Below are 25731 nucleotides of genomic sequence, written 5' to 3'. Positions count from 1 at the left end.
CATTTCCTTCTCCAATGCATGAAAGTGAAAAGTGAATGTGAAGCCGCTCAGTCATGTCCGACTCTTAGTGACCCCACGGACTGCAGCCTACCAGGCTCCTCTGTCCATGGGATTTTCCAGGCAAGAGTACTGGAGTGGGGTGCCACTGCCTTCTCCAATTTCATAGTATAAGTATGCCCAATTTAACTAGTCTCATTACTGAGCAGGAAGAGTGTATCTGATTCCTTACTACTATAAATACTATTGTAACGAACAAACTTATACTAAAATCTTTGTCATCATTGCTGATTCTTGTATCAGATTCCTAGAAATTATTAATAAACCACTAGGTGAAAGAAAAAAAAAAACCTCTTGATATTTCTTGAAACATATTGCTGAATTACTTTCCAGTTACATTGACTCTAAACCAACACCTGAGAACATGATGGTACCCATAATGCTACTCTCTTGCTATTAAATATTATCATTTAATTAAGGATACAAAAATGATAAAAAAGCAACATATTTGACTGTGGATTAATTGATCTGTATTTAATTACCAGAGACACTGAATATTCTCTTTTGCATGTATTGGTCTTTGGGGTTCTTCTTTAGTATAATTAAGGGCTTCCTTGATGGCTCAGATGGTAAAGAATCTGCCTGCAATGAAGGAGACCCAGGTTCAATCTCTGGGTTGGGAAGATCCCCTGGAAAAGGAAATGGCAGCCCACTCCAGTATTCTTGCCTGGAAAATTTCATAGCAGAGGAGCCTAGTGGACTACATCCAAATTACCCCTTTATGCCTCTTACCCAATTTTCTTTTGGAAGTTAATGGATTTTTCATGAAAATTTTTAAGAGCTATTTTTATATTAGGGATTATTTGAGGGGTGTGTATGTGTGTGTTTGTGTTTAGAAGGGTGGTTTTAGGAATGATTTTCCCTCTAGAAGTATCACATTACTTGAATTATTTGTTTCCTGTCACCATACCTTGCTATGAACAAGAATGGAAGGTTACTGAATGAACACAGATGCTGAGCAATGTTGATAAAAGGGCAAGCATTCAGGGCATAATCTTGCTTTAGGTTCTCCTGTTCCAAATGAATGAGCATGGGAAGCACTCTAAAAAGAATGTCAAAAGTCTTGTGCTGGACAAATATGAAGGCAGATAGGGATTTAAGATGAAGTAACTCTTAATGTACTGACCCGTTTAGGTCTATTTCCTAACTACACAAAGCCAGGAACAGGAAATGCCCACTGAGAGTAGCTCCCATCTCCAGTGGAGGAGAGGTGTGGGAGTTAAGACCCAGGGCCACATCTGTAGGTCTCTCGTACCAACCCTAGAGATGAAGGTTGGGAAGGTACCTTACCTGGGAGGAGTTGCTGTGGGGTTCAAGAAAGAAGTGGATGTTTCATTGGTCATCAAAATATCTATCACAAGACACGAAGCTTCAGCCTAGGGTTGAGGGCTTTTAGGGACAAAAGAGCTTTTATCAGAAATGCTTCATCTACCTTATTGCCCAAGAGAGAGTTTGCTGTAAAACCTGGACTAGAGAGTCTAATTTGATTGGTCTCATGTGTTTTAGAAAAGAACTTGGAAATCTGTAGGAGTGCTGTTTTTATCTGTGACTTAGTTCTAACCCAAGGCTAAGTCTAACCCAGAAAACTACCTTCTGTTCAATTGTTGGTCCTATACTTAAATATTTAAAATTCCTTATTACCAAGCTATAAATTGATTTTACTTCTTTTTCAATAAATGTGAATAATGCTATCTATATAGAGTTTGGTATTGTGCTATTTAACTTGACATCATTTCCCAATTTCATTAAATATCTTCAAAACATCATTTAATGACTGTACATTGTTGTTTAGTTGCTGAGTCATGTCTGACTCTTTTTTGACCCCATGGACTGTAGCCTACCAGGCTTTTCTGTCCATGGATTTCCCAGTCAAGAATACTGGAATGGGTTGTGTTTTCTTCTCCAGGGGATCTTCCCAGCCCAGGGATCAAACCCATGTCTCCTGTATTGGCAGGCAGATTCTTTACCACTGAGCCACCAGGGAAGCTAATGTTTGAAACAGGCATATCACATTAAATTGACCAGTTTCTAAATTATCTATTATTTTAAAAATTATAATAAACTCTATAATGAGCACCTGTATATACAACTCTTTTTTATGCATTTCTTATTACCTTTTTAGGATGAAAGTTAGAATTGGGCCAGCCTGGGGAATTTCATCCCAAGCATTTATATGTTAAAAAATGGGTATCATGCTGTACATATGGATTTCCACTCAGATTTTTCACTTAGCAGATTGTGAGCATTATTCCATGTCATTAAATATTCATTGAAAACATGATTTTTCTTTAGTGGCTATATGTTAATTTTATGATAATTTAATTTTTAAAAAATATATTATAATCTATCATTTTTTAGCCATTCTCTTAAATAATCCAGTTATTTCTACCTTTTTGGTGTTACAAATATTGTTACTGTGAACATCTTTATGTACACATTTAATTACAAAACCAGAATAGAATAATGAACTTCCTCATCCTATTATCCTGTGTCAACAATTATCAACAGATGCCAATCTCGTTTTGCTTATAACCTCCAAATCTCCATTCCCCAGAGGATTATTTTGAAGCAAATAGCCCAGAACATTTTTTGTCTCATAAGACATAATAGGAAAATGACCATTGTGAGGCAGATATCATTTCATGGTTTTTTTGTTGGACATATCTGACATTTTTAGCTTAGTAATTTATTTGAAAAAATATTCAAAGATTCATAAGAAGTAGAAAAGAACATTGTTGAAAACGTGGTTCTCAAACACATCATTTTTCATTAGTAAAATTAAGTAAATTAGTTAAAATTAAGTAAAGCTTAGGTTATGCCTGGTTGCCTGAGAACAAGGAGTCATCACTGATACTCTCTGGCCAAAGACTCTCTGAAATAGAGGAAGTAGGTGCCACCCTTCCTGGATAAACAAATGTTACCTCTAATCTCCACAAATGGTAAAGACAGAAAAGGTTGAAAATAACTAGGAGACATACTTACTTTATAAATCATATACAATTTTCTGTCACTTCATTTGTGCCTTTAGCACTGAAGCTTGAAAGCAAAAGGGTGATGGTTCATATGAGGGACAGATTGCACAGTGTGGCCCTTCTAAAGTCAGTGAAGGGGCTTTTTTTAGAGTGTGGTGCACCAGTTACCCATCCACTGGGAGCCATGGGAAGGAGACCACAGCGATAAACATATCACTAAAATATTTAAGTACGTCATAGATCAGGTACCAGCAGCAGATGTTCCCCTTTTTGTAATCCAGCTGAATTTTCTCTGCACAGAAAATTATCAGCCACTTCCTCACTCACACACTCCAGCTTCCTCCATGAACCTCCTACCCTAGCTTGTGTCAAGCAAGTATGTACAAATAACTTGCAGGGGACCGAATGAGGTATTAGATGCTACTTTTTTGTTGTTGTTGTTATAATTCTTTTTCTTTAAATTTTATTATTATTATTTATTTTTTTTTTTTTTGCTTTACAATATTGTATTGGTTTTGCCATACATTGACATGAATCTGCCATGGGTATACACATGTTCCCAATCCTGAACCCCACTCCCACCTCCCTCCCCATACCATCCCTCTGGGTTGTCACAGTGCACCAGCCCCAAGCTTCCTGTATCCTGCATCGAACCTGGACTGGTGATTTGTTTCTTATATGATATTATACATGTTTTAATGCCATTCTCCCAAATCATCCCCCCCCCCCCCCCACGGAGTCCAAAAGACTGTTCCATACATCTGTGTCTCTTTTGCTGTCTTGCATACAGGGTTGTTGTTACCATCTTTCTAAATTCCATATATATACATTAGTATACTATATTGGTGTTTTTCTTTCTGGCTTACTTCACTCTGTATAATAGGCTCCAGTTTCATCCACCTCATTAGAACTGATTCAAATATATTCTTTTTAATGGCTGAGTAATACTCCATTGTGTATACGTACCACAGCTTTCTTATCCATTCATCTGCTGATGGAATCTAAGTTGCTTCCATGTCCTGGCTATTAGACACTACTTTTAAATTGCTTCATTCACTGTAAATACTACAACAAAAATATTTTTTTTCCAACCATAGGACCAATATTTCCTTCATTCTGTTTTTGAAATCATCTGTAAGTTTCCTCCTTTTCCCTCATTGACTTTATTTACTTTTTGAGGAGATAGTTAAGAATTTTATTAGGATTTATGTTCCCAGATTTTTTAAATATTAATTTAATTTATTTTGGTTGCCCTAAGCAGAGACGTTACTTTAGCAACAAAGGTCCATCTAGTCAAAGCTATGGTTTTTCCAGTAGTCATGTATGGATGTGAGAGTTGGGTTATAAAGAAAGCTGAGCACCAAAGAAGTGATGCTTTTGAACTGTGGTGTTGGAGAAGACTCTTGAGAGTCCCTTGGACTGCAAGGAGATCCAACCAGTCCATCCTTAAAGGAAATCAGTCATGAATATTCATTGGAAGGACTGATGCTGAAGCTGAAACTCCAATACTTTGGCCACCAGATGCAAAGAGCCAACTCGTTCGAAAAGACCCTGATGCTGGGAAAGGTAGAAGGCAGGAGGAAAAGCGGGTGACAGAGGATGAGACGGTTGGATGGCATCACTGACGCGATGAACATGAGTTTAAGTAGGCTCCGGGGGTTGGTGATAGGCAGGGAAGCCTGGTGTGCTGCAGTCCATGGGGTTGCAAAGAGTAGGACACGACTGAGTGACTAAACTGAACTGGGCCTTCATTGCTTTGTACAGGCTTTCTCTAGTTGCAGCAAGGAGGGGCTACTCTGGTTGCAGTGTGTGGGCTTCTCATTGTGATGGCTTTTCTTGTTGTGGAGCCTGGGCTTTAGGTGCTGAGGCTTTAATAGCTGTGGCACGTGGGCTCAGTAGTGTGACCAGATTTTTAAAACAAATTTTACTGAAATATAGTTGATTTGCAATATTGTGTTAGTTTCAGGTGTACAGCAAAGTGAATCTGTTATACAAATAAATATATCCACTCACTTTTAGGTTCTTTTCCCCTATAGGTCATTACAGAGTGTGGAGTAGAGTTCCCTGTGCTACATAGTAGGTCCTGATTAGTTATCTGTGTTATATATAGTAGCATGTATATGTCAGTCCCAATATCCCTATTTATCCCTTCCCTCCAACCCCCTTAATAACATTAACACTTCAACCTCTCCTTAAAGCAATCTGATTCAGTCTTTTTTTCTTTAATAACATTTTGTTTTCTTATTATTTTCTCCCACCATTGTTTTATTTTCAATAACTTTATTTCCCCAACTTTGCTATATTTGCAGGTCACTACCTAAGATTTGATTGACTCTTACCTCCTCAGTCACCTCTCTATCCTCTTCCTTGTGTTAAACAAAAAAAAAAAACAGTCAAGGGCATGTATTTGCCCCTAAAATTATTGCCTTGCTTTTCTGCTAGTGGAAAGTTAGCCCAACTAGGATAACATTACTTTTTATCTCTTTTTTAAAAATCCAAGACTCTAACTAGAAAAAGTAACTTTTGATAAGCTTTGCTTTGCAAACCTAGCCTATTTTGAAAGCAGTTTTACATATGAAGTCACGATTCAGGATTGAATACTAGATGAAACAGTTAGGTTTCCTGAGGTACTACATGTCTCTATACACATTTCTCTCTCTCAATTTCTGTTAAGATTCCAGAAAAAAGAGAAAAAGGATGAGGATATATGCTTAAAAGAAGAGAATTAGAATTTATGGGAAATTGCTTGAATAGTACCCTGAAAAAACAAACAGTTACAAAAACATTCCTTAATCAGAAATAGTCAAAGGGGTATCAGTTGGGAAAGTGGTCCAGAAAATTGAGGTTTGATTTAGGGGAAGATAAAGGGTGTGTTATTTCTCTTTAAATTCAGGATGAACCCAGGATTAAATTAAGCAATGATTAACAACACGATTATGAGAAAGGAGGATGTAGTTTTATATTTATTTAGTCTTATATTTATTTAAATTATCTCTTAATTATATGTCCCATTTAAGCAGAGCAATTATGTAGGAATATTAATAAGTATTTGTGTTTGTCTGTTTTAATAAAGAGTTTTACTTTCATGCAAAGAAGGATAATTACAGGGGAAAACACACTAATCTTTATTTCTTATTTAATAATGCCTACGGGACATCATTTTTGGGGACAGCAAAGCCATAACCACCAGCAACACTATGATAGTTGATACTATTTATAGATTAAACGTTTATAGTTTAAGTCCTAGTAATGGAATAGGATCCTTTAAAGATTGATCAATGAAACACCAAATTTATAAAAAAGACAGCAATGTTAGGCCAATTCAGTTGCCTTTCTCATAACAAATAACCATCAACAAATATTTTAAATTACATAATTTAATCACTTACTATTTGCATAACCAATAGAATTGGGTAATATTTGAAAAAAAAATATTATATGTATTTTTTTGTTCCTGGAAAAATCTTAGTTGTCCTATTTTCTCTCTATTGTATCAATGACATTTATCAGTCAGGACATGGAGAATAATACAGCCTAGAATAAAGCAATGTTGACTTTCAAAACAGGTATTAAAATCCAGAGCAGAGAAAGTCATCTGATAGCCAAAACAGTTTTGATTTTCAAGAGCTCTTCAGTGTCTTAAGAGAGAATAGGTTTTGAGAGAGATTTTGAAAACTTGGCTTCATGTATGAAATTCTATGCCCTAAATTGGTATTGTGACATAATATTAATAAGAAATATATAACAGAAGTGGGGTGTTTTTAAAGGTGTAAATTTGAGAGATTGTCTGCCATGAGCTCTCAGGAAGCTCCATGTTCATGGGTTCTTGGGAGGCGGAGGAGGAATGACTGAGGGAGATGTCCAGGGCTCCCGGGACTGTGGTTGCTGTAGTGGAGGACAAGGTAACTGCTAAGTAGCAGACTTGAGAGAGAACACAGATGATTCAGGTTGCCTTGATCAACAGAAGTAGGCTATGATGGGGCCTCAGACATTAGCAGTGGATACAATGAAGAAACAGTTGTGTTTTGTTTTTCTATAATGTTTTTTATTTTTGGCTATGCTGGGTCTTTGTTTCTGAGTGGGCTTTTTATATAGTTGCAGCAAGCTGGGGCTACTCTCTAGATGCGGTGCAAGGGCTTCTCACTGAGGTGGCTTCCCTTGCTGTGGGGCATGGGCTCTAGGGTTTGCAGTCTTCAGTAGCTGCAGAGCCATGGCTCAATAGTTGTGGCCCCAGGGCTCCAGAACACAGGCTCAGTAGTCGTGGCACCCAGGCTTAGCTGCTCCACAGCACATAGGAACTTCTCCAACCAGGGATTGAACCCATATCTCCTGCACTGGCAGGCAGATTCTCTACCACTGAGCCTCAGGAAAGCCCCAAATGAAGACATAGGTTGATGTTCAAAATCTGAGGGAAGAGTGTCACCCAAGCAGAGGCCAGCACATTCAGTGGACGCTAATGGGAAACAGGCTCTCTGCCGGGACCAAACATCAGTACCCCTGAGAACCCAGATATTCTTGGCTTTGAACATGTAGTAAGAAAAAGGAATGTGTTTCAAAATAGAAATAAATACATTGCAAGGATGATGGCAAGATTAAATCTGCCATCAGCAGGAATGGGAACCAGATAGTTCCTTTCAGTTAACAAAAAATTGTTTTCATTTTATCCATCTGAGTCTTGTAACTATGTGAAATTTGCAACAGAAACACTTCCTGTCCACAGAGACCATGAAGCTTTAGAGAGACCATAATACCTGAAAGCGTTTTCATGTAATTATCCTAGACCACAATGAAATGAATATCAGAGACATTCTGATTGTCTACATCAACATTACGCTTCTCGGGCCTGATTTAAGTGGCCCTCACAGCATTTCGCATAGTTGACCACCCCCACGCCCAATGCCCATCCTTGAAATACCCATTGACCTTGATCTGAGGGACTCACAGACTTCAGTTCCCTTGCCTTTTCTCTGACCCTTCTTTTCCTTTGAAGGACACTCTTCCTTTGTGTTCAAGTTCTTGCCTGGGTGGGGCTTCCCACTCCAGTTTCTGGGGAATCTCATCCATGCTTATGCTTTCGCTATCATCAAGGGTTGGTGGCTCCCAAATCTAACTCTCTAGCCCACTTCTCTCTGCAGAACCTCAGATTCACATACTCAGTTATTTCCAGGATAATTCTGCATCAATGTCTCATAGCCTATAAAAATAAGCATTTTCAAACTCATCTCTTTGTGGCACACTGCCCTGCACAAAATAGATGCTCAAATATTTATCATAGGCATAAGGTATTACTGCCTGTTTTCTCATCTTTCTCCATCAGACTCTAAATACCTGTGAGCAGGAATTAGTGTCTTCCTCAAAATCTGTTGCTTCCCCAGTATCCAGCATATGGGTCTATATGACTTAGTAGATGCTTTAATTAATATTGCCAGAATGAATGATAATAGAGAATAATTGCTATGGAATTTAAAAGAGAGATGACTCTAGAATTGGGAGGTAAGTAAGGGAGAGGATTCATAGGAATATTCTAATTACTATCGTTGCATAGCAAATTACCCTCCAAACTGAGTGGCTTAACACAACCATTTGTTTTGATTTGATTTGAGGGTCAGGAATTTGGCTAAGGCTTGGTGGAGCAATTCGTTGCTGGGATGTTGATGGGGAGTCACCTGAAGGCTCTGTGAGCTGGACATCAAAGAGGTCTCCTTCCTTGATGGGCATTTATGCTAGAGTTCAGACGGGCTGTTATCAGAATATTTAGATGAGGTCCTTCCATCATGGTTCCTGATTGTCCCTACAGCAGGCATTCCAAGACAAGCAGGCATCAGACACATGGGCATTTCTGATGGAGCCTTGAAAATTATGCAGCCTCCCCTCTGCTGCTTTCTATAAAAGAAAATCCCTAAAGATCAACCCACACTTAAAGAAGGGGACCTAGACTCCAGTTCTCAGCGGGAGAAGTGTCAAAGAATTGGAGGACATGTTTTAAAACTGCCACCAATGGGACTGGATTTTAGTTGAGTTTTGGCAGAAAAATAGACTTTAAGCTGTTGCTGGATTTGATTGGGTGGCTGGTGCTGCTGCTAAGTCGCTTCAGTCGTGTTCTACTCTGTGCAACCCCATAGACAGCAGCCCACCAGGCTCCTCCGTCCCTGGGATTCTCCAGGCAAGAATAATGGAGTGGGTTGCCATTTCCTTCTCTAATGCATGAATGTGAAAAGTGAAAGTGATTGGGTGGCAAAAAGGGCTAAATAGGCTTCTAGTTGCACTGAAACTTATGGGCGAGAAGATTGGAGCAGAGTCTGCATCACAAATGATGAATTATCCAGTTTGGCTCATGCCAAACTGTAAGGTCTGTGGAGTGAAACTTGGAAGGTGAACCTGGAAAGATATGGGGTCTTGCATGCTAGGCTAAGAATGTTGGCCTTCATCTTGCTGATTTGTAAGAGAGTGGCATGATCAAAGCAGAATTTCTGGAAGATTAACCTGGCATGGGAATATAAGATAAAATGGAAGAGCTGGACTACTCTAAGCTAGAAAATCATTCAGAGGGCTCATGCTGTAATCTTACTGGTGATAGAAACCTGTGGAAGGGAAGCTGAATTTAACATGGAAAAGAGGCACTGAATGAGAAAGTTACATGAAGGAAAAATCAACAAGACTTGATAACCAATTGGTTGTGGAGGGAATCCTGAGAGCTAGGGCATGATCTGTTTCCTACTGAGGCAAAACAATATGGCTCAGCCTTCCTATGCCAGTGGTGATCTGAAGAATTCCTTACCTCCCGCTCCTGCACTAGGCATCTAGATGAATAAGTACAATTAAGCTTCATCCAAGTGATATAATATATAATAGTTTGAAGTTATGAGCTACAATAGTTGGAAGAAAGGGCTTCCCAGGTGGCACTAGTGGTAAAGAGCCCACCTACCAATGCAGGAGACATAAGAGACAAGGGTTCGATCCCTGGGTCAGGAAGATTCATTGGAGAAGGGCATGGCAACCCACTCTAGTATTCTTGTCTGGAGAATCATGGACACAGGAGCCTGGTGGGCTACAGTCCATAGGATCTCAGAGTCAGACACAACTGAAGCAACTTACCATAGCCTAGCATAGCATAGTTGAAAGAAAACATCAAAAGTACTCTGTTTTCAAAATTTATCCTTTGTCTCTTTTCCCTGCCACCTGCTTCATGAATGTCATATGCTGAATCCTTACATTAGATACCACAAATAATTGTTAATTTATTTATATTTTTTTCTTTATGAAAACTACTCAAGGAAAAAAAAAAAAGCCAACAACAATAACAGCAAGAACAGCCAGAACCACCAATTGAACTTCCTACTACCTGCCATTTTACCCTGTTTGAGATGAGCTCTTGACTTTCCATGTGATCATCCATATTTCCATGAGTATGAACAGGCTGAGCTATGGAAATCACTCATTGTTTTTATTTATGGCCTATTCCACAGCCTTGAAATTAAGTTTACATCTGGTGTTAGTAGATATTCATTACCTTTCTAAAATGCCATTTAAAAAACTGATTGCTTGGGGACTAGATGGCAAAGAAGGGGCCATTTCACACCCTGATGGTTGACCCTGTTCATAAAATACCACATTTAGACAGTCTTCTATATTTATGGGGCTTACTGCTACTTCTACAAGTGGGCCAAGCTAACTCTCCTGGGCTCCTTTGCATCTTTCTGCTTTAAAACAATTGTTATGTTATTTCTGGAATAAAGCTTTTGGGTTCTGTAAAAATAATACACATGTTGACAGCAAGACATAAATAATGAACCATCCAAAGCAACATTCTAGCTAGCTAACACGATTTGAGTGGCTTATTTATATTGGCATTTAAAAAAACACAACAAATGGAAAGAGGAGAAGAGGCAACCCCCTAGAAATGAAAAACTAAGAAGTAAACAAGTCGTTCTTCACAAAGAACTTCCTGCGATGTATGCCTGTGAGGCTCAGAAATCATTCAGTCCTAGAAGTTGTAAGCCAAGCCTTCTCCAAGGTGCTTTTCTTTCCCCCAAAGAAGTCATAACAGGTATATAGAGAGATCTATAATGCCTTCCTGTTGGGGAAATGAAAGTACTTTCAAAACAATCTCATAACATTGTGATGGAGGAAATGATGGCAGGTTTTATATTACCCCATTCATACAGGTGATGGAGGCCATGATAAATGGAGTTGGTGACAAAGTCACAAATAGATGCTAGGCCTTCTGATGTACAGCTAGGACTTCAGTAGTTAAATGAAAAATATGTTTCTGTTTTGCTCAGCCCTTTCTCATCTTGCACAAAGAACTTTTCTCTTCAGTTTTAACCCTTGCTCATTCCTACATAGATATGTATTCCTCCCCACCGTCCCCAAGAGATAAGGCTCTTGATTAAAATTTAAAATTTTGATCTTATATGACAAAATGATATCCTAGTCAATAAATGATAAGATTAAAAAAATTAGTTGGAGTGTACCCCCATCCCCAACAACAGGTTCATGATCACAAACAGATGAACTATATCTTTGGGTAGTACAGTGGTTCATTACTGTTTGAAGGTCATGTGCCCCTTTGGAAATCTGATAAAAGCTCAAGATGCCTCCCCCTCAGAAAGATGCACACTCACAGTTACAAGGGCTCCTGAACCCACTACCTCCTTCACTGGGTTCATGAATGGCCTACATAAAAGTCTAACATACAGATCTTCCTTGAACTACAGTGGGGTTGTGTCCTGATGAACACATCCTAAGTGGAAAGTGCATTTTATACACTTACCCTACTGAACATCAGAGCTTAGCCTAGCCTACCTCAGACATGCTCAGAACACTTATGTTAGTAGTTGGGCAAAATCATCTAACATGAAACCTATCTTATAATAAAGTGTTAAATGTCTCAAGTAGTTTATTCAATATTGTACTGAAAGTGAAAAACAGCAATGTTGTATGAGATCAGAATGGTTGTGAATGAATCAGTTGTTTCCACTGGTGATGGCGTGGCTGATTGGGAGGGAGGCACCCAGGCTCATCAGAGAGTATAGCGTGGGGAAAGATCAAAATTTGAAGTATGGTTTCTACGGAACATGTATTGCTTTTGCACCATCATGAAATAAAATCGTAAGTAAAATCATTGTAAGCAGAGGACCAACTGTATTACAAAGAATATAACTGGAGAGAGAGGGACCTTAGATTAAATCCTAGCCCTACGTTACTGAGGGACTTTAAGAAAAACTATTAACTTTCTCAACACCAATTTTTTATCTATAAAATGATGACTGTACCATTGGACTGGGTTATGGAGGCGATTAAATACCCAATGCATATAAAGCATAGGGCTTCCCTTGTGGCTCAGATGGTAAAGAGTCTGCCTGCAGTGCGCGAGACCTGGGTTCGATATTGGGAAGATTCCCTGGAGAAGGCAATGGCAACCCACTCCAGGATTCTTGCCTGGAGAATTCCATGGACAGAGAGGAGCCTGGCATGCTGCAGTTCATGGGGTCACAGAGAGTTGGACACGACTGAGCGACTTCACTTTCTGTCACGTAGAATGTGTCCAGTATATGACAATTCTTTCCCCTGTTGAGATGTTTAGCAGGGAAATGACTGGAGTTGCGGGCAAGCCTCTTGAAGCTGATATTCAGGCCCACTTCAAGCTGATGGTTGAAAACATTATGCCAGGGGGCAGATCAGTACAATTAATCAAGAACTGGAGCCTTTTAAATTCTAAACCATTCTAGTTTACCTTGTTAGCCAAATCTTTTGACACTCCTACATTTATGATGGTTCCCTATGGTGTGAATTCCAACCTTCCCAGGATAGAATGCAAAGCCCCCACATTTCTCAGTTTCCTTTGCCTCCAGGGAGCATCATGTGACTGAGGTTCTGCTAATGAGATGCACATACAGAGATGTGGATACAGAAGTGATTTATGTGAGGGAGCAGGTGGGGTGCAGGGCACCTATTTTGTAGGCACAGATGGTGGGAGAGGCAGTGTGGTTCTAGAATCATCAGGACCAGCAATTCCTTCCTCAGCCAGTTCTGCGCTGTGGTTCTGGGGACTGTTTCTGGAAGCTCACTCCACAGACTACTTCTTTATTTCTGCCAAAAAACTTTGTGAGGATTCTAATATTTTTTCATAAATCACTTTCTACTTTAACCACATTAGAGTAGATTCTGTGGTTGGCAACCAAGAACTCTGAGTTGTACAATGCTGAAACATTCCATTATTTCATTTCATCTTCCTCCCGCCACCACCATCTCCTTGCTTTAATTATGCAACACTGATATAGTCACTAAGCCATGTCAGACTCTTGTGACCTCATGAACTGTAGCCCACCAGGCTCCTCTGTCCATGGGATTTCCCAGGCAAGAATACTGGAGTGGGTTGCCATTTCCTTCTCCAGGGGATAGTCCCCATCCGGGGATAGAACCTGGGTCTTCTGCATTGCAGATTCTTTAGCAACTGAGCCACCAGGGAAGCCCCTGTGAAACACTGGCTAAGTGTAATAATGGGTCTTAATATTCTAAGAATGGAGTTTCTGTACAAATGAGGCTTTCTATAAGTAAGGGCACAGACTGTTCCCACCCTGCAGGATCCTGAGTGGTGTCCTTGGGCTGCTGGCAGAAAGCTGTCTTGCCAATAGGTTAAATGCTCCTCAAGTGTTCTTCTACCTTATTCACTTCACATGCAGGCAGTTCTTATTAATTTGGCTGTTTTAGGAAGGCAAGTAGCTGGGACGGAACTTTGGTGAGCAAGACAGTAACAGTGGTAGTTTGAGCTGAAGCTTTTTATGTAATTATTATTTTTATTAAAGTGAGGAACTGTTTGGGAATGAGGCTACAATTGATCCATTAACAGATTTTTTTCTTCCTACACAACTTTTTGGGTTCTTCTAATTGACCTATATAAGTCTTGGACTGAGCAGAATTTAGATTAATGTAGTTTTAATCAATTGATTTAAAAAGTCATGTGGTGGCAATCACTTTATCCATTCATTCAATAGTTATTTATTACGAGCTATTTTATGTCAGATTTTGTGCTAGGTGCTAAATAAATAATATTTGGTTTGATTTTGCCCTCAAGACTTCTCATAACCGGGTAGAAAGACAGTTCTGCCACAGTGTGTGCTAAGATCTATTTCTGCCATAACTTGTAATGTCTTTTTCTCTGTAAGTGCATTCTTTTTTCACAAGTATTTGAATCTCCAGTAAGACAGATCCTTTCTTCTACCTGAAACATCAACAATGTCCTTAAATTTGACCCTATTGAGGTCAGGAGTACATCTCTAAATTTAGGACCACGAAGAGTTTTTGGATGGCATTCAGATGTCTGCTTCCCATCTGGATTGGGTGACAAGTGGATTTAGGTCAACAGACCTGTATTTCTTAGTTTCCTGGTGTGAAGCAATAGCTGATTTTAGATCATTCAACCAGAAGGAAGTGCGATTGGTAACTCAGAGGATTGAAGGAAAAGCCAGAGACTAGGACTGGAGTACTGGAATCACAGCAGCTCTAGATATTGTTAAGAGGAATTAAGTGATAGCTTTGTCTAGATATCACTGTCCTTGTGTTACTCTTCTCAAGATTCAGAATCCAAGGATGGCCTACTCCTGAAAGGACAAGACCATCAGAGGGAAACAGGCAATACCTGAGAAATGAATTGGGGTGCTCTTATCAAAAGGAGACAGAACAGGTGCAGGGCAGCCAGGTACCATGTGTGTCTATCATTATGTTTATGCCCCAAGCGTGTCTCTGGGTATAGCATCAGTGCTGCCCCCTGTCGCAACCATCCCAAGCTAGCCTGCTTGATGAGGGCAAGATAGGAAACAATTATTTTTCTTGTGTAAGAAGAAAGGAGGGAAGGGAGGACATGAGCCATTGAGGGTGGAATTCTCAACTTTGCCTATTACTATATTCACCTAGGGACTTTGCTTTTTAACTTTGTACTTTGAACTAATTTAAGATTTACAGAAAAGTTGCAAAATAGTACAAAGAGTTCCTTAATATCCCTTACTCTGATTCCTCTGATGTTACATAAGCATAGTATAGTTGTCAAGGCATTAATATTGATAAAATATTATTAACCAAACTGCAGACTCAAATTTCACCCTTTTCCCCTCTAATATCCTTTCTGTGGTTCCAGAACTCTACCCAAGAGCCCACATTTTATTTAGTTATTACTTTGTAGTTTCTCTTAATGGTTCCTCACACTTTCCTTATCTTTCATCACCTTGATATGTTTGAAGAGTCCTAATCAGTAATTCTGACCAACGTCTCTCCATTTGGATTTGTCATGTTTTCTTATGACTGGAGTTAGTCATACATTTTTTGGTCAAGAATGCCAGAAAATTAATGATGTACCTCATAGCAAGGGGTTCAGGATGCTGATATTTCCTATTACCAGTGATATTTATATGGATAAGTTGGTGTGTGTTGGGTTTCTGTACTGTAAAGTGGATTTAACTTTGTGGTGGTAGATTTCATATTTGTAAGTATTGTGGGGGAAGTACTTCAAGTCTACACAAAACCTTTTTCTCAAACTTTTGCCTTGCTGATTTGAGCACATATTTTTGGATCTTGTCTGTTGCATTTGGGGCTTCCCCAGTGGCTCAGTGGTGAAGAATCCTCTGGCCAAGCAGGAGACATGGGTTCGATCCTTGCGTCAGGAAGATTCTCTGGAGAAGGAAATGGCAACCCATTCTAATATTCTTCCCGGGAAAATCCCATGGGCAGAGGAGCCTGGCCGAGTACAGTCCCCGGGCTTGTAAAACAAACATGACTAAGTAGCTAAACAGCAGCAGCAGAAGCTGCTACATTTATTCTCATGCACAATAAATAGTGGTGTTTGCTTAATGGTGATTCTTATTTCAAATTCTTTCTTTCTACATCTGTTAATTGGAATTGTAAGGAAGAATTATCTCTGCATACCCATTTACCTTCTTATTTCATTATTTATATGAGTATGGATTCACAAATATTGATTTTATTCTATGGTTTAAAACCCACATCATCATGATTTATTTTGTCACTTAGATTATTCTGGCTTTGGCAACTGAGAACTCCTTTAGGCTGGTACCTGTGTTCTGCTGACAAGGTCCTATCTTTTTTTTTGAGCAATTTCTTAGTTTGTGGCACCATGAATCGTTGTAGGCTTATCTTGTATTTCGCCACTTTGGCCCTAAGATAAACCACTTCCAACTTGGGGAACCTGTTAAATCCTGTTGTCCTGACAACAACCCAGACCAGTTAAATCAGAAGATCTTGAGGGGTGGACCCAAAGGGTCAGTCATTTCTAAAGTTCCACAGGTGGTTCTAACATAGAACCACATGTGAGAACCAAACGAAAGTGATGCTTTTCTAACTGTCACATGGATATGAAGTCCCTGGGAATCTTGTTGAGATTCTGATAGAGTGGGTCTGAGGCAGGAACTATGAGTCTGCATTTCTAACATGTTCTTGGGTTGGCTGAATGGCAAACCACACTTTGAGGGGAAAGGGATTGGAAGGCTTTTTTCTTCAAGTACAAAAACCCTTAAACATTACCTCTAGGGCTGCAAGCTGGCTTATGATTGAGGAGAGTTGCTACTTGCTAGGTTACTATTCCAACCCACTCCAGTACTCTTGTCTGGAAAATCCCATGGATGGAGGAGCCTGGTGGGCTGCAGTCCATGGGGTCGTGAAGAGTCGGACATGACTTAGTGACTTCACTTTCACTTTTCACTTTAATGCATTGGAGAAGAAAATGGCACCCCACTACAGTGTTCTTGCCTGGAGAATCCCAGGGATGGTGGAGCCCGGTGGGCTGCTGTCTATGGGGTCACACAGAGTTGGACACAACTGAAGTGACTTAGCAGCAGCAGCAGCAGGTTACTATTCAGCATTGTTTTATCTTCTAATTAGTTGGGGTGGGTGGTAGAAGGAACTGCTTGCTATGCAGTGTAGACAGGGTCAGGGAGGTTGCTGTAGGAATTGAAAATGGAAGTTTTTGACTCTGAAAGTAAACCACTCCAATGAATAAAAATGAGTAAATGTGTTCGCTTTTCTTCTATTTCTAAACAGGCGAAGAGTCCTGAATAAATCTTTTTGAAAAATGAAGAATGATAATAAAAGAACACTTCATGCTGAAAGCATAACAACAACAAAAAAAATCCCAGATGTGAATATCCATCTTATCTATCTTGGAAAGGCAGATGCCAAAGAGTGGAGTCTTCTGTGCGAAATAGGTCACCATTTTGAATTTTATTTAAACAGAATTCTCAAGGGTTCTCTTTGTGTATTAGCTCAGTTTTCCCAGCTGTTTGCAGAATATGCATATTCCTGTTCAGCTGCTAAGCTGCCTTCGTCTCCCCAAGATAGTTGTCCTCCAAGAACAAAGAGGTCCAGAGAGACACAGACTGCAATCCGTCAAGCTCGTTATAGTCACTTTCTACAGAGCCGTGCACACGTGTGCCACAAAGCAGCTCTCTGATCTTCAAATTAGGATCATCTTCAGTAATCCTTAAGCTTCAGTACTCTTGATACATGTGTGGGGCATTCCTTAAAGATGCAGATCCCCAAACCTTTGGCTGGAGCCACGAAACAAGCACCTTGTTCCTCTGTTTGTATCTTGGCCATGCGAAGCAAGTGCCCCACATACAGCACATGGAGAAGCGTTGACCTAAGAGAACAGATTGCAGCATCCTCTTGTTTGGTCCTTTGGTGGCTCAGATGGTAAAGAATCTGCCCACAATGCAGGAGACCAAGGTTCGATTTCTGGTTTGGGAAGATCCCCTGGCAAAGGGAATGGCAGCCCACTCCAGTATTCTTGCCTGGAAAATTCCATGGACAGAGGCTACAGTCCAGGGGGTTGCAAAAGAGTTGGACATGACTGAGAATAACACACACACAGGCTTATTTTAATTTGCTAGTAAAACAGCTTCTCACCCTTCTCGATCTCTAGGTCAGAGACTCCAACAGAGGCAAATCATGATATTATTGGTCCTCCCCTGTCCTTTTCAACTATCACTTAAGAAATTCTCTACTCCTCTTCTGACACCTGTATACTACAACCTTTCCTTTCCTAGCTTCTCAAACACAAACAGAAAGTTGAGATGCTATGAGAGCTTTTTATTCCAGCTGGATGGTCAGAAACCATCATGGTGCATATCATGATACACCCTCTGATATAAATCAAAAACCCCAGTCGAGACCACCTCAGTGTCCACATTTTTTTTAATTTAATTATTTTAATTATAGGCTAATTACTTTACAATATTGTATTGGTTTTGCCATACATCAACATGAATCCACCACGGGTGTACATGTGTTCCCAATCCTGAACCCCCCTCCCACCTCCCTCCCCATACCATCCCTCTGGGTCATCCCAGTGCACCAGCCCCAAGCATCCTGTATCCTGCATCAAACCTGGACTGGCGATTCGTTTCTTATATGATATTATACATGTTTCAAAGCCATTCTCCCAAATCATCCCCCCGCCCCCCACAGAGTCCAAAAGACTGTTCTATACATCTGTGTCTCTTTTGCTGTCTTACATACAGGGTTGTCGTTACCATCTTTCTAAATTTCATATATATGTGTTAGTATACTGTATTGGTGTTTTTCTTTCTGGCTTACTTCACTCTGTATAATCAGCTCCAGTTTCAACCACCTCATTAGAACTGATTCAAATGCATTCTTTTTAATGGCTGAGTAATACTCCATTGTGTATATGTACCACAGCTTTCTTATCCATTCATCTGCTGATGGACGTCTAGGTTGCTTCCATGTCCTGGCTATTATAAACAGTGCTGCAATGAACATTGGGGTACACGTGTCTCTTTCCTTTCTGGTTTCCTCGGTGTGTATGCCCAGCAGTGGGATTGCTGGGTCGTATGGCAGTTCTATTTCCAGTTTTTTTAAGGAATCTCCACACTGTTCTCCATAGTGGCTGTACTAGTTTGAATTCCCACCAACAGTGTAAGAGGGTTCCCTTTTCTCCACACCCTCTCCAGCATTTATTGCTTGTAGACTTTTGGATCACAGCCATTCTGACTGGCGTGAAATGGTACCTCATTGTGGTTTTGATTTGCATTTCTCTGATAATGAGTGATGTTGAGCATCTTTTCATGTGTTTGTTAGCCATCTGTATGTCTTCTTTGGAGAAATATCTAGTTCTTTAGTGGCCACATTTTTATAGATGTTTACTTTGTCACAAAATTGTACTTTATTGGTCACAGGGCAGCAGGCAGATTTATTATTAATAATTAAGACTTAAAAAACCTACCTACCAAAGGTGAAATCTTAAAAACCTACCAAAGGTAAAGATGATATTTCATGTTTATAATCCAAAGATCATATGGTATTTAAGATTTGGGGAGTATTGAATATGAATATGTAACTTTGCAAAAATATCTGTTCTGAATTCATAATGTTCTCATTTTATGTAAGGAAAAAGGATAACTGACTTCAAGTTTATCAAGTGCTAAACTTGGGGGGAAAGTCATGACACATGAATAGACTAAGTGTGTGATGACTTGTCCTCAAAAATCCTCCATCTCTTAGAGACAGGACTTGACACTGACCATCACACTTGGCCCACCCACACTGCAGAGATTGGCAGAGACAACAGAGCCTCTCAGAGGCAATATCTCCCATAACCTGGGAGAACAACACGGAAAACTGACGCCAGTGTCCAGTCACAAAACAAAATGAACACTCAGTGCCTGGGGTGCTTGTTCCAGAGCCAGACTTGGGAACATGTCCAGTAGAATGCGCGATTCCTGATTACCTTGGAGTAGCCTGACCCTGTCCTTCCCCCTCTATAGGCTAATCGGGCTTTGCCTTTCAAGCTACACTATCGGCTTCTCAGGAGTAATGACTAAGTTGTTTTTATTTTTCTTGCCCTTGCTGACAGTGACACAGCAGGAAAAAAGCCACGCTTTTATAACTATCTCTGGTCCCAAAGTCTCCAACATTAGGGACATTTTATGAGATGTTCTCTTGGAGAGGTGCTTTCCTGGTCACCGAGGAAGGTGTTTATAATTTAATTAGTAAGAAAGGTGAGCTGTAGGATTTAAATCAAAACTGGTCAAGTGGTTTGGTTGTACCCTAACATTTGTCTATAGGTCCAGTTGGGTTGACTTTGGGGAACTATCCTGACCTTCTGATCATCTTCTATTTATAGAGTCACCCTTTGAGCTTGCATAGTTCTGGTGTGGAAATTCTCAGCCTGAACCTGAGTCGTATTTCCCTCATAGGTCAGCTGTGGAGATGATTAAGTACACTGCCTGCAACTGCATGTGTCCAAGTGGAATCCATTTTGCTGATCACAACTAGCATTTTTATTTTCAATAAAATGTAATAAAAAAAATTCCAGTGCCCATAGGAAGGGTAAGTATTGTTTCATGAAATTTTATTTATATTTGTATGCATGTACATGTGTCATGAGTTGCAATGTAAAATATATTTCTTATTTGAGCTTAAAAAGTTTAGGAAATATTGATCTAGTACTTGATTTTGATCTGTAAGGGTTAAGAGCATGAATGCCGGGGTCCAATTGCTCTAATATGAACCCTGGCTCCGTTACTTTCTAGCTGTGTGGCTTTAGGAAAATAACCTGACTTCTCTGTGCCATAGTTTTCACACATATCACGTATTAAATATGAGAATAATACTGGCTACCTTATAGGGTTGATATGGGGATTAAGAAAATTAATACTTGTCAAGTGCTTGAAACCTTGCCTGGCACATGCTAAGTGCCTTATATAGGAGTTTGTGGAGGAAAAATCTGTTTTGCAAGTATCCTTTTATAACCTTTTATATATCCTTTATAATCCTTTATATATCCTTTTATAACCTTTTGTGTTTTAAATCAAGACAATAGAGTCCCTGCCCTATGGATATTTGTAGTTTAATATATATGTATACTTGAACAAGTCCCCTTCTGAGTGCAATATATTGGAATATTTAAGAACAGGCCTTGGACCAGATTGTCAAATCACTGTTCTGCTACTGACTTGCTGTGTAACCTTTGGCAAGTTATTTGGCCTTGCAGATCCTCAGTTTCTTAATCTATAAAGTGGGGTTAACAGACTGTCTCATAAGGTTGTTGCCAGGATTACACGAGACTATCCATGGATGCTTGGGTAGAAGCAATAATAGCTATTAGCATTCTTCCCATTGGCAATTCAGGTCATGTCTTTGCCTCTATTCTGATGTACTGAAAAGTAGCCCTCCTCCTCCTTCATGTGAATGGCTTGCTTAAGTCATCATTTTACTTCAGCTGTGGTGAATCAACCACATAGGGGCTCAGATAAAGACCAATACTCCTGACTAGAAAAGCAATTGTGAGGCCCAGGATTGGATTCAGACTGCCCCACTGTGCTCTCTCTTTAGCCTTGCTCTCACAGCTAGTCAAGGCCCTAGAACTGTTCTTTTACCTCAGCGGGTCTTCACAGCCCCTAGGATAATTCCGAAGTGTCACAATGGAAGCCTGACAGCCCGAGGTGTTTTTCAGTATGGCTCTCTGTGACGGTGGGGTCACATCATATTTCCTTCCCCTTCATCTTGGGGGAGGAAACTGATCCAGACAAAGCTTGCTGTCCAACGTGATGAAGCACTTTGTATGATGTATCACTTCTAAATACGGTGATAGCATAAAAGGGCTCATTAGCTGAAGGGGCTTTCAGCTTGAGTCCTCCAGTTCTTAAGGACCTTTGGCAAGGCTGTTCTGACAAAGAGAAATCTAAGATGCTTGAGGACTCCTGAGCTTGAGGACCTAAACTGTTTTTCTGTCACTCTCCCCTCTTCTTCTGTGGTACATTGTTCCTGCAGCACTACCATAGCTTTCAAAAATTAATAACGGAGCTATATTATGCAGCATCAATCTCTTGCTTGACCGTAAGCTCCTCAAGGGCAGGAGACTTGCCTTATTCATCTTTGTATCCCCTGCAAGCACTGGGCACACATCTCAATCAACATCTGTGAAATTGAATCTGGTTGAATTTATCTCCCAGGTTGCAGTGCCAGAGCTCAGAATAGGAATGGAGCTGAAGGTGAGTGAGGAATCATTTTTTTTTTCCCACTGCTGAGCTGCCTGCTGGCTTCTGAGAAATTCAAGTCACCCCATCACCCTGAAGGCTACCCGGGGGAGAGGCTGTTAAGGTGATTCTGTTGGTATCCTTGGTGGAAGTTATTTCTCCTGGTTCTTAGAGGTAAAGAAAATGAATCAACTAGTCCTGCATTTTGTTGGTTTGCAAGCCAGGGCTAGGAGAAAGTAAAGTGGAAATGTGATCCCTTTTCATCCTCTGCTTGGCTGATGTAGAAAGACAGGCAATGGTGGGCCAGCACTCCTCTCTAATTTAGCTTTGTCTAGTATCTGGTACAGAGCTGGGCATATTCTTGGTCCTAATTAAATTGTTGTTTAGTTGCTCATTCCTGTCGGACTCTTTTGCGACCCCAGGGACTGTAGCCCACAAGGCTTCTCAGTCCATGGACTTTTCCAGGCAAGAATACTGGAGTGGGTTGCCGTTTCCTCTCCAGGGGCTCTTTCCGACCCAGGAACCCCAGCCTCCTGCATTGCAGGTGGATTCTTTACCACTGAGCCACCATAGGGGCATAATTTGTCATTTCCCTCCCTTTCAAAAGGTACACACATCTTTATTCAATTGCCAAACAGAAATAAAGAGAGAAAATAGTCTTTTGAAAACCCTCCATGTGTCTAAGCCAGGCAGTCTGCTGAAGCTGTGTATATATTTGCTCTAACTCTGCTCATAGGGAGACAAGACAGGTGTGAACGTCTTCATTTCCAGTTGAGGATACTGAAGCCCGTGGAGCTCAGGTGGAGAATCTGGGATCGGAGATCAGCTCGGTTTGGACGCACTCACCATACCATGAAGTTTCCCCCTTTCTCCTCCAGCACGCAGGTGATTGTGTTTCCTTTTACCCCTAAAGCCCCGCTACTTCTGCTTCTGGTCAGTTTCCTGGATTCCACTTTTTCGAAACAAAGTCCAGTTCTCCAAGGCTGCACTGCCCTCCTCGGCCATCTCCTTTCCCCCTGGGGTTCCCAGGACCGCCAGCCACTCCTTGGCTAAATTCAGAGTCCCAGCCTTCGGCTCGGATTCCGGGCTCCACTGCAACCCTCCAGGGCCGGGGGTCTCCCTCGGGTCCACGGGGCCCCGGGGCCCCGGGAGCTGTGGCGGGACCCTGCAGCCCGCGCCTCGGCCCCGCCTCCCCTACCTAACGCCGGTGCGCCTGAGGCGCCGTAGCCTCCGCCCACCGGGGCGCCTGTCCTGCCATTGGCTCCCCCTGCTGCCCGTCTCTTTCGCCGGCCCCGTTCGGTCCCAGAGGCAGGTTTTGCTCGAGAAGCCGCAGTCCCGGCGGCTCCGGCGCAGGGTCGGAGGACTGTGGAGCTGAGTGCGGACCGGCACTGGCATGTCTCTTCTCCAGGGAGCTCCCGTCAGCCGCCAGGCCCGGGCGGCTGCTAACTTGGCTGCAGGCTCCGGCGGTCCGGCCGCGGCCATGTAGTCACCGGTGGGGCTCCCCGCAGCCCGGGAGCAGCAGCGAGAGCAAGCCGGAGCCCAGCAGCTCGCGGCTTCCCCGGGAGGCGCTGAGTGCGCGCCTCGCCCCCGCCGCCCCTTGGGCCGCACTTTGGGTCCGAGAGGGAAATGGGGGAGAAAGTTTCGGAGGCGCCTGAGCCAGTGCCCCGCGGCTGCAGCAGTCACGGTGCTCCGACTCCTGCCCCTGCGGTGGCTGCCGAGTCCTCGCCCGGCGCTTCCTCGGCGGAGTCCTCCTCGGGCTCGGAAACTCTGTCGGAGGAAGGGGAGCCTGGCTTCTCCCGCGAGCAGCCGCCGCCGCCGCCGCCGCCGCCGGGTGGAGCTCGGCCGGCCGCCGCGTGGGCTCCGGCGCTCTCGGTTCCGGAGCGTGGAGTCTCAGCGCCGCCGCCGCGCCCGGGAGGAGCCGCGCCACCCGCGCCCCGGGGCAGCAGCGCGTCCCAGGAGGAGCAGGACGAGGAGGTGGGCCCCGCCTTCCCCACCTCGACCCCTCTGGTCCGGGCTGCCAGGCGACCCCAGCTCTCTACCCCGCACGCGAGTGGTGGGCAGTGCGCACTGGGGCATGGAGCTGGGAAGGGACCCCAGGTGCTGTGCGCCGTGCCCCGGGTAATGACAGTTAGGAGCCTCGCTGTGGGTCATTGGTTTCCCAGTGGCTGTCACTAGTGTGTGTGTGTGTGTGTTCGTGTACATGTGCTGGCTGACAGTGTGCTTATACAGTATCAAAGCAGCAAACTCCTTCAGGTCTGGATTTGCTCCGCTGGGTGTGTGAATGGATGTGACGCTGACCACCTGGTTTGTCCCCACAACTAAGACTTCCTTCTCCGAAGTGGGCGTTGCTTCGCGCCGTAGCGCTTGGGCACAGGGGAATGGGGCGAAGGGATGGGTGTGAGAGTAGAGTGGGTGTGTGGGGGTGGGGGGCAGTTGGTGGCAGTACCCGCGAAGTTGCGCTGCGGGTTTCGGTGGCATCTGCCCCAGGATAGCGGGAGGGTGATTTTGGCTGTTCTCCCGGCGTCGGTTCTTCGAGAGAGGGGGACTCCTAGCTCTGGGCTGGCAGCGCTGAACTGAGCTTCTGCATCTCCCATTTGGACTCGTTCCGGGGTGTCCAGATGCGTGCCGGTCGCCAGACTGAATAGGGAATGCAGCCCCTTCTTCGGGAGACTGTGTCCATCCTGGTTTATTCGTCCACCCTGGTTTCTTGGAAGAATATTTGTGTGAAACTTGTGGGTCGCGTCCTGATACATCGAGACCGTGACTTGGTGTCCTCCCGCTTGTTTTCTCTGGCTTTTTCCTGTCTTTGGAGGACAATTATGGAAGCATAAGATTCTTGGTATCTTTGATTGTTTGCTTTGGACGTCTTTTGTGGGGAAGTCATCTTGATCAGGCAGGGCCATAAATAAAACACAACAGAACCGCCTCCTTGTGAAGTTAGTTCCTCGGTGCCAGAGTTGTATTTTCCTTCTGTCTGCTGGGGTTAGCTTTAGTAAGTAATTGTCTTTGCTCCTCAGCACATGCAGACTGAGGCCAGTGCTCTGACAGTAGCCTCCTGGGGACGCCAGCCTGCAGGCAAAGACTGGATCTGGTACAGAATGAGAAGAGTCAAGTCCTAGCCCCACAGAGATGGAGCAAACCCTAGAGGTTGGCCAACCTTCTGTCAGTAACCAGGACTCATTCCCCAATGCCTGGTGGAGCGTGGAGATCCTGGACAGGGGTCTGGAGATATTTTTCCTAGAACTGCCTGTGCTCCTGAACTGTGAGACCTCGGATGAGTTGATTCCCCGGAGGTCAGTTTAATAATCTGTAAAGTGAGGGGTATGACTAGTGAACTTCAAGGTAAAGTTTATTGTCACACGAACACTCCCCTTTTTTGATCAGGACTTTAGGATGGATCCAAAGTTCAGATGGATCCAAAGTTCAGGTTGAACCTAAGAACAGAGTACCAAGAGTTAAGCTGAGCACCCCACCTGTCACAGAGCTACCTGGGGATATGACCCAACTTAATGATTTATTAATACTATTAGATTCCAATATAGTGTTGCCATTGGTAGAGAAGGTGGTACAGTTAGTTGCCCTGTGTTTTCTGGGAGGCTGGGAGTATGCTTCATGATACATAACAAGGTCTTGCAGATCCCAGGCGGAGGAAGACAGGAACTTCTCACTTTTGATCGGGATCCTGTAGCTGG

The 25731-nt window shown here is 42.4% G+C and overlaps 1 protein-coding gene across 10 annotated transcripts in view; it reads left to right on the top strand.

Annotated features, from left to right (window-relative positions):
* The first annotated feature begins 21346 nt into the window (after nt 1-21346).
* Nucleotides 21347-25731, top strand: part of MAST4 (microtubule associated serine/threonine kinase family member 4) — a 614032-nt gene continuing 609647 nt past the window's right edge. For 4 of the 10 annotated variants that reach the window (XM_044932663.2, XM_044932661.2, XM_044932660.2 and 1 more), the window contains exon 1: nt 23328-24013. In XM_044932663.2, the coding sequence (XP_044788598.2) occupies nt 23666-24013 (348 nt within the window). In that variant the 5' untranslated portion in view covers nt 23328-23665. Of the gene's footprint in view, nt 22055-22775; nt 22925-23326; nt 24014-25731 lie in introns of those variants that run through there. The other 6 variants (XM_044932662.2, XM_044932664.2, XM_044932670.2 and 3 more) reach the window with 4 other exon arrangements.

The sequence above is a fragment of the Bubalus bubalis genome, chromosome 19, assembly GCF_019923935.1.
Source record: "Bubalus bubalis isolate 160015118507 breed Murrah chromosome 19, NDDB_SH_1, whole genome shotgun sequence".
Lineage (NCBI taxonomy): Eukaryota > Metazoa > Chordata > Mammalia > Artiodactyla > Bovidae > Bubalus > Bubalus bubalis.
This window is presented reverse-complemented; position numbering and strand designations above follow the sequence as displayed.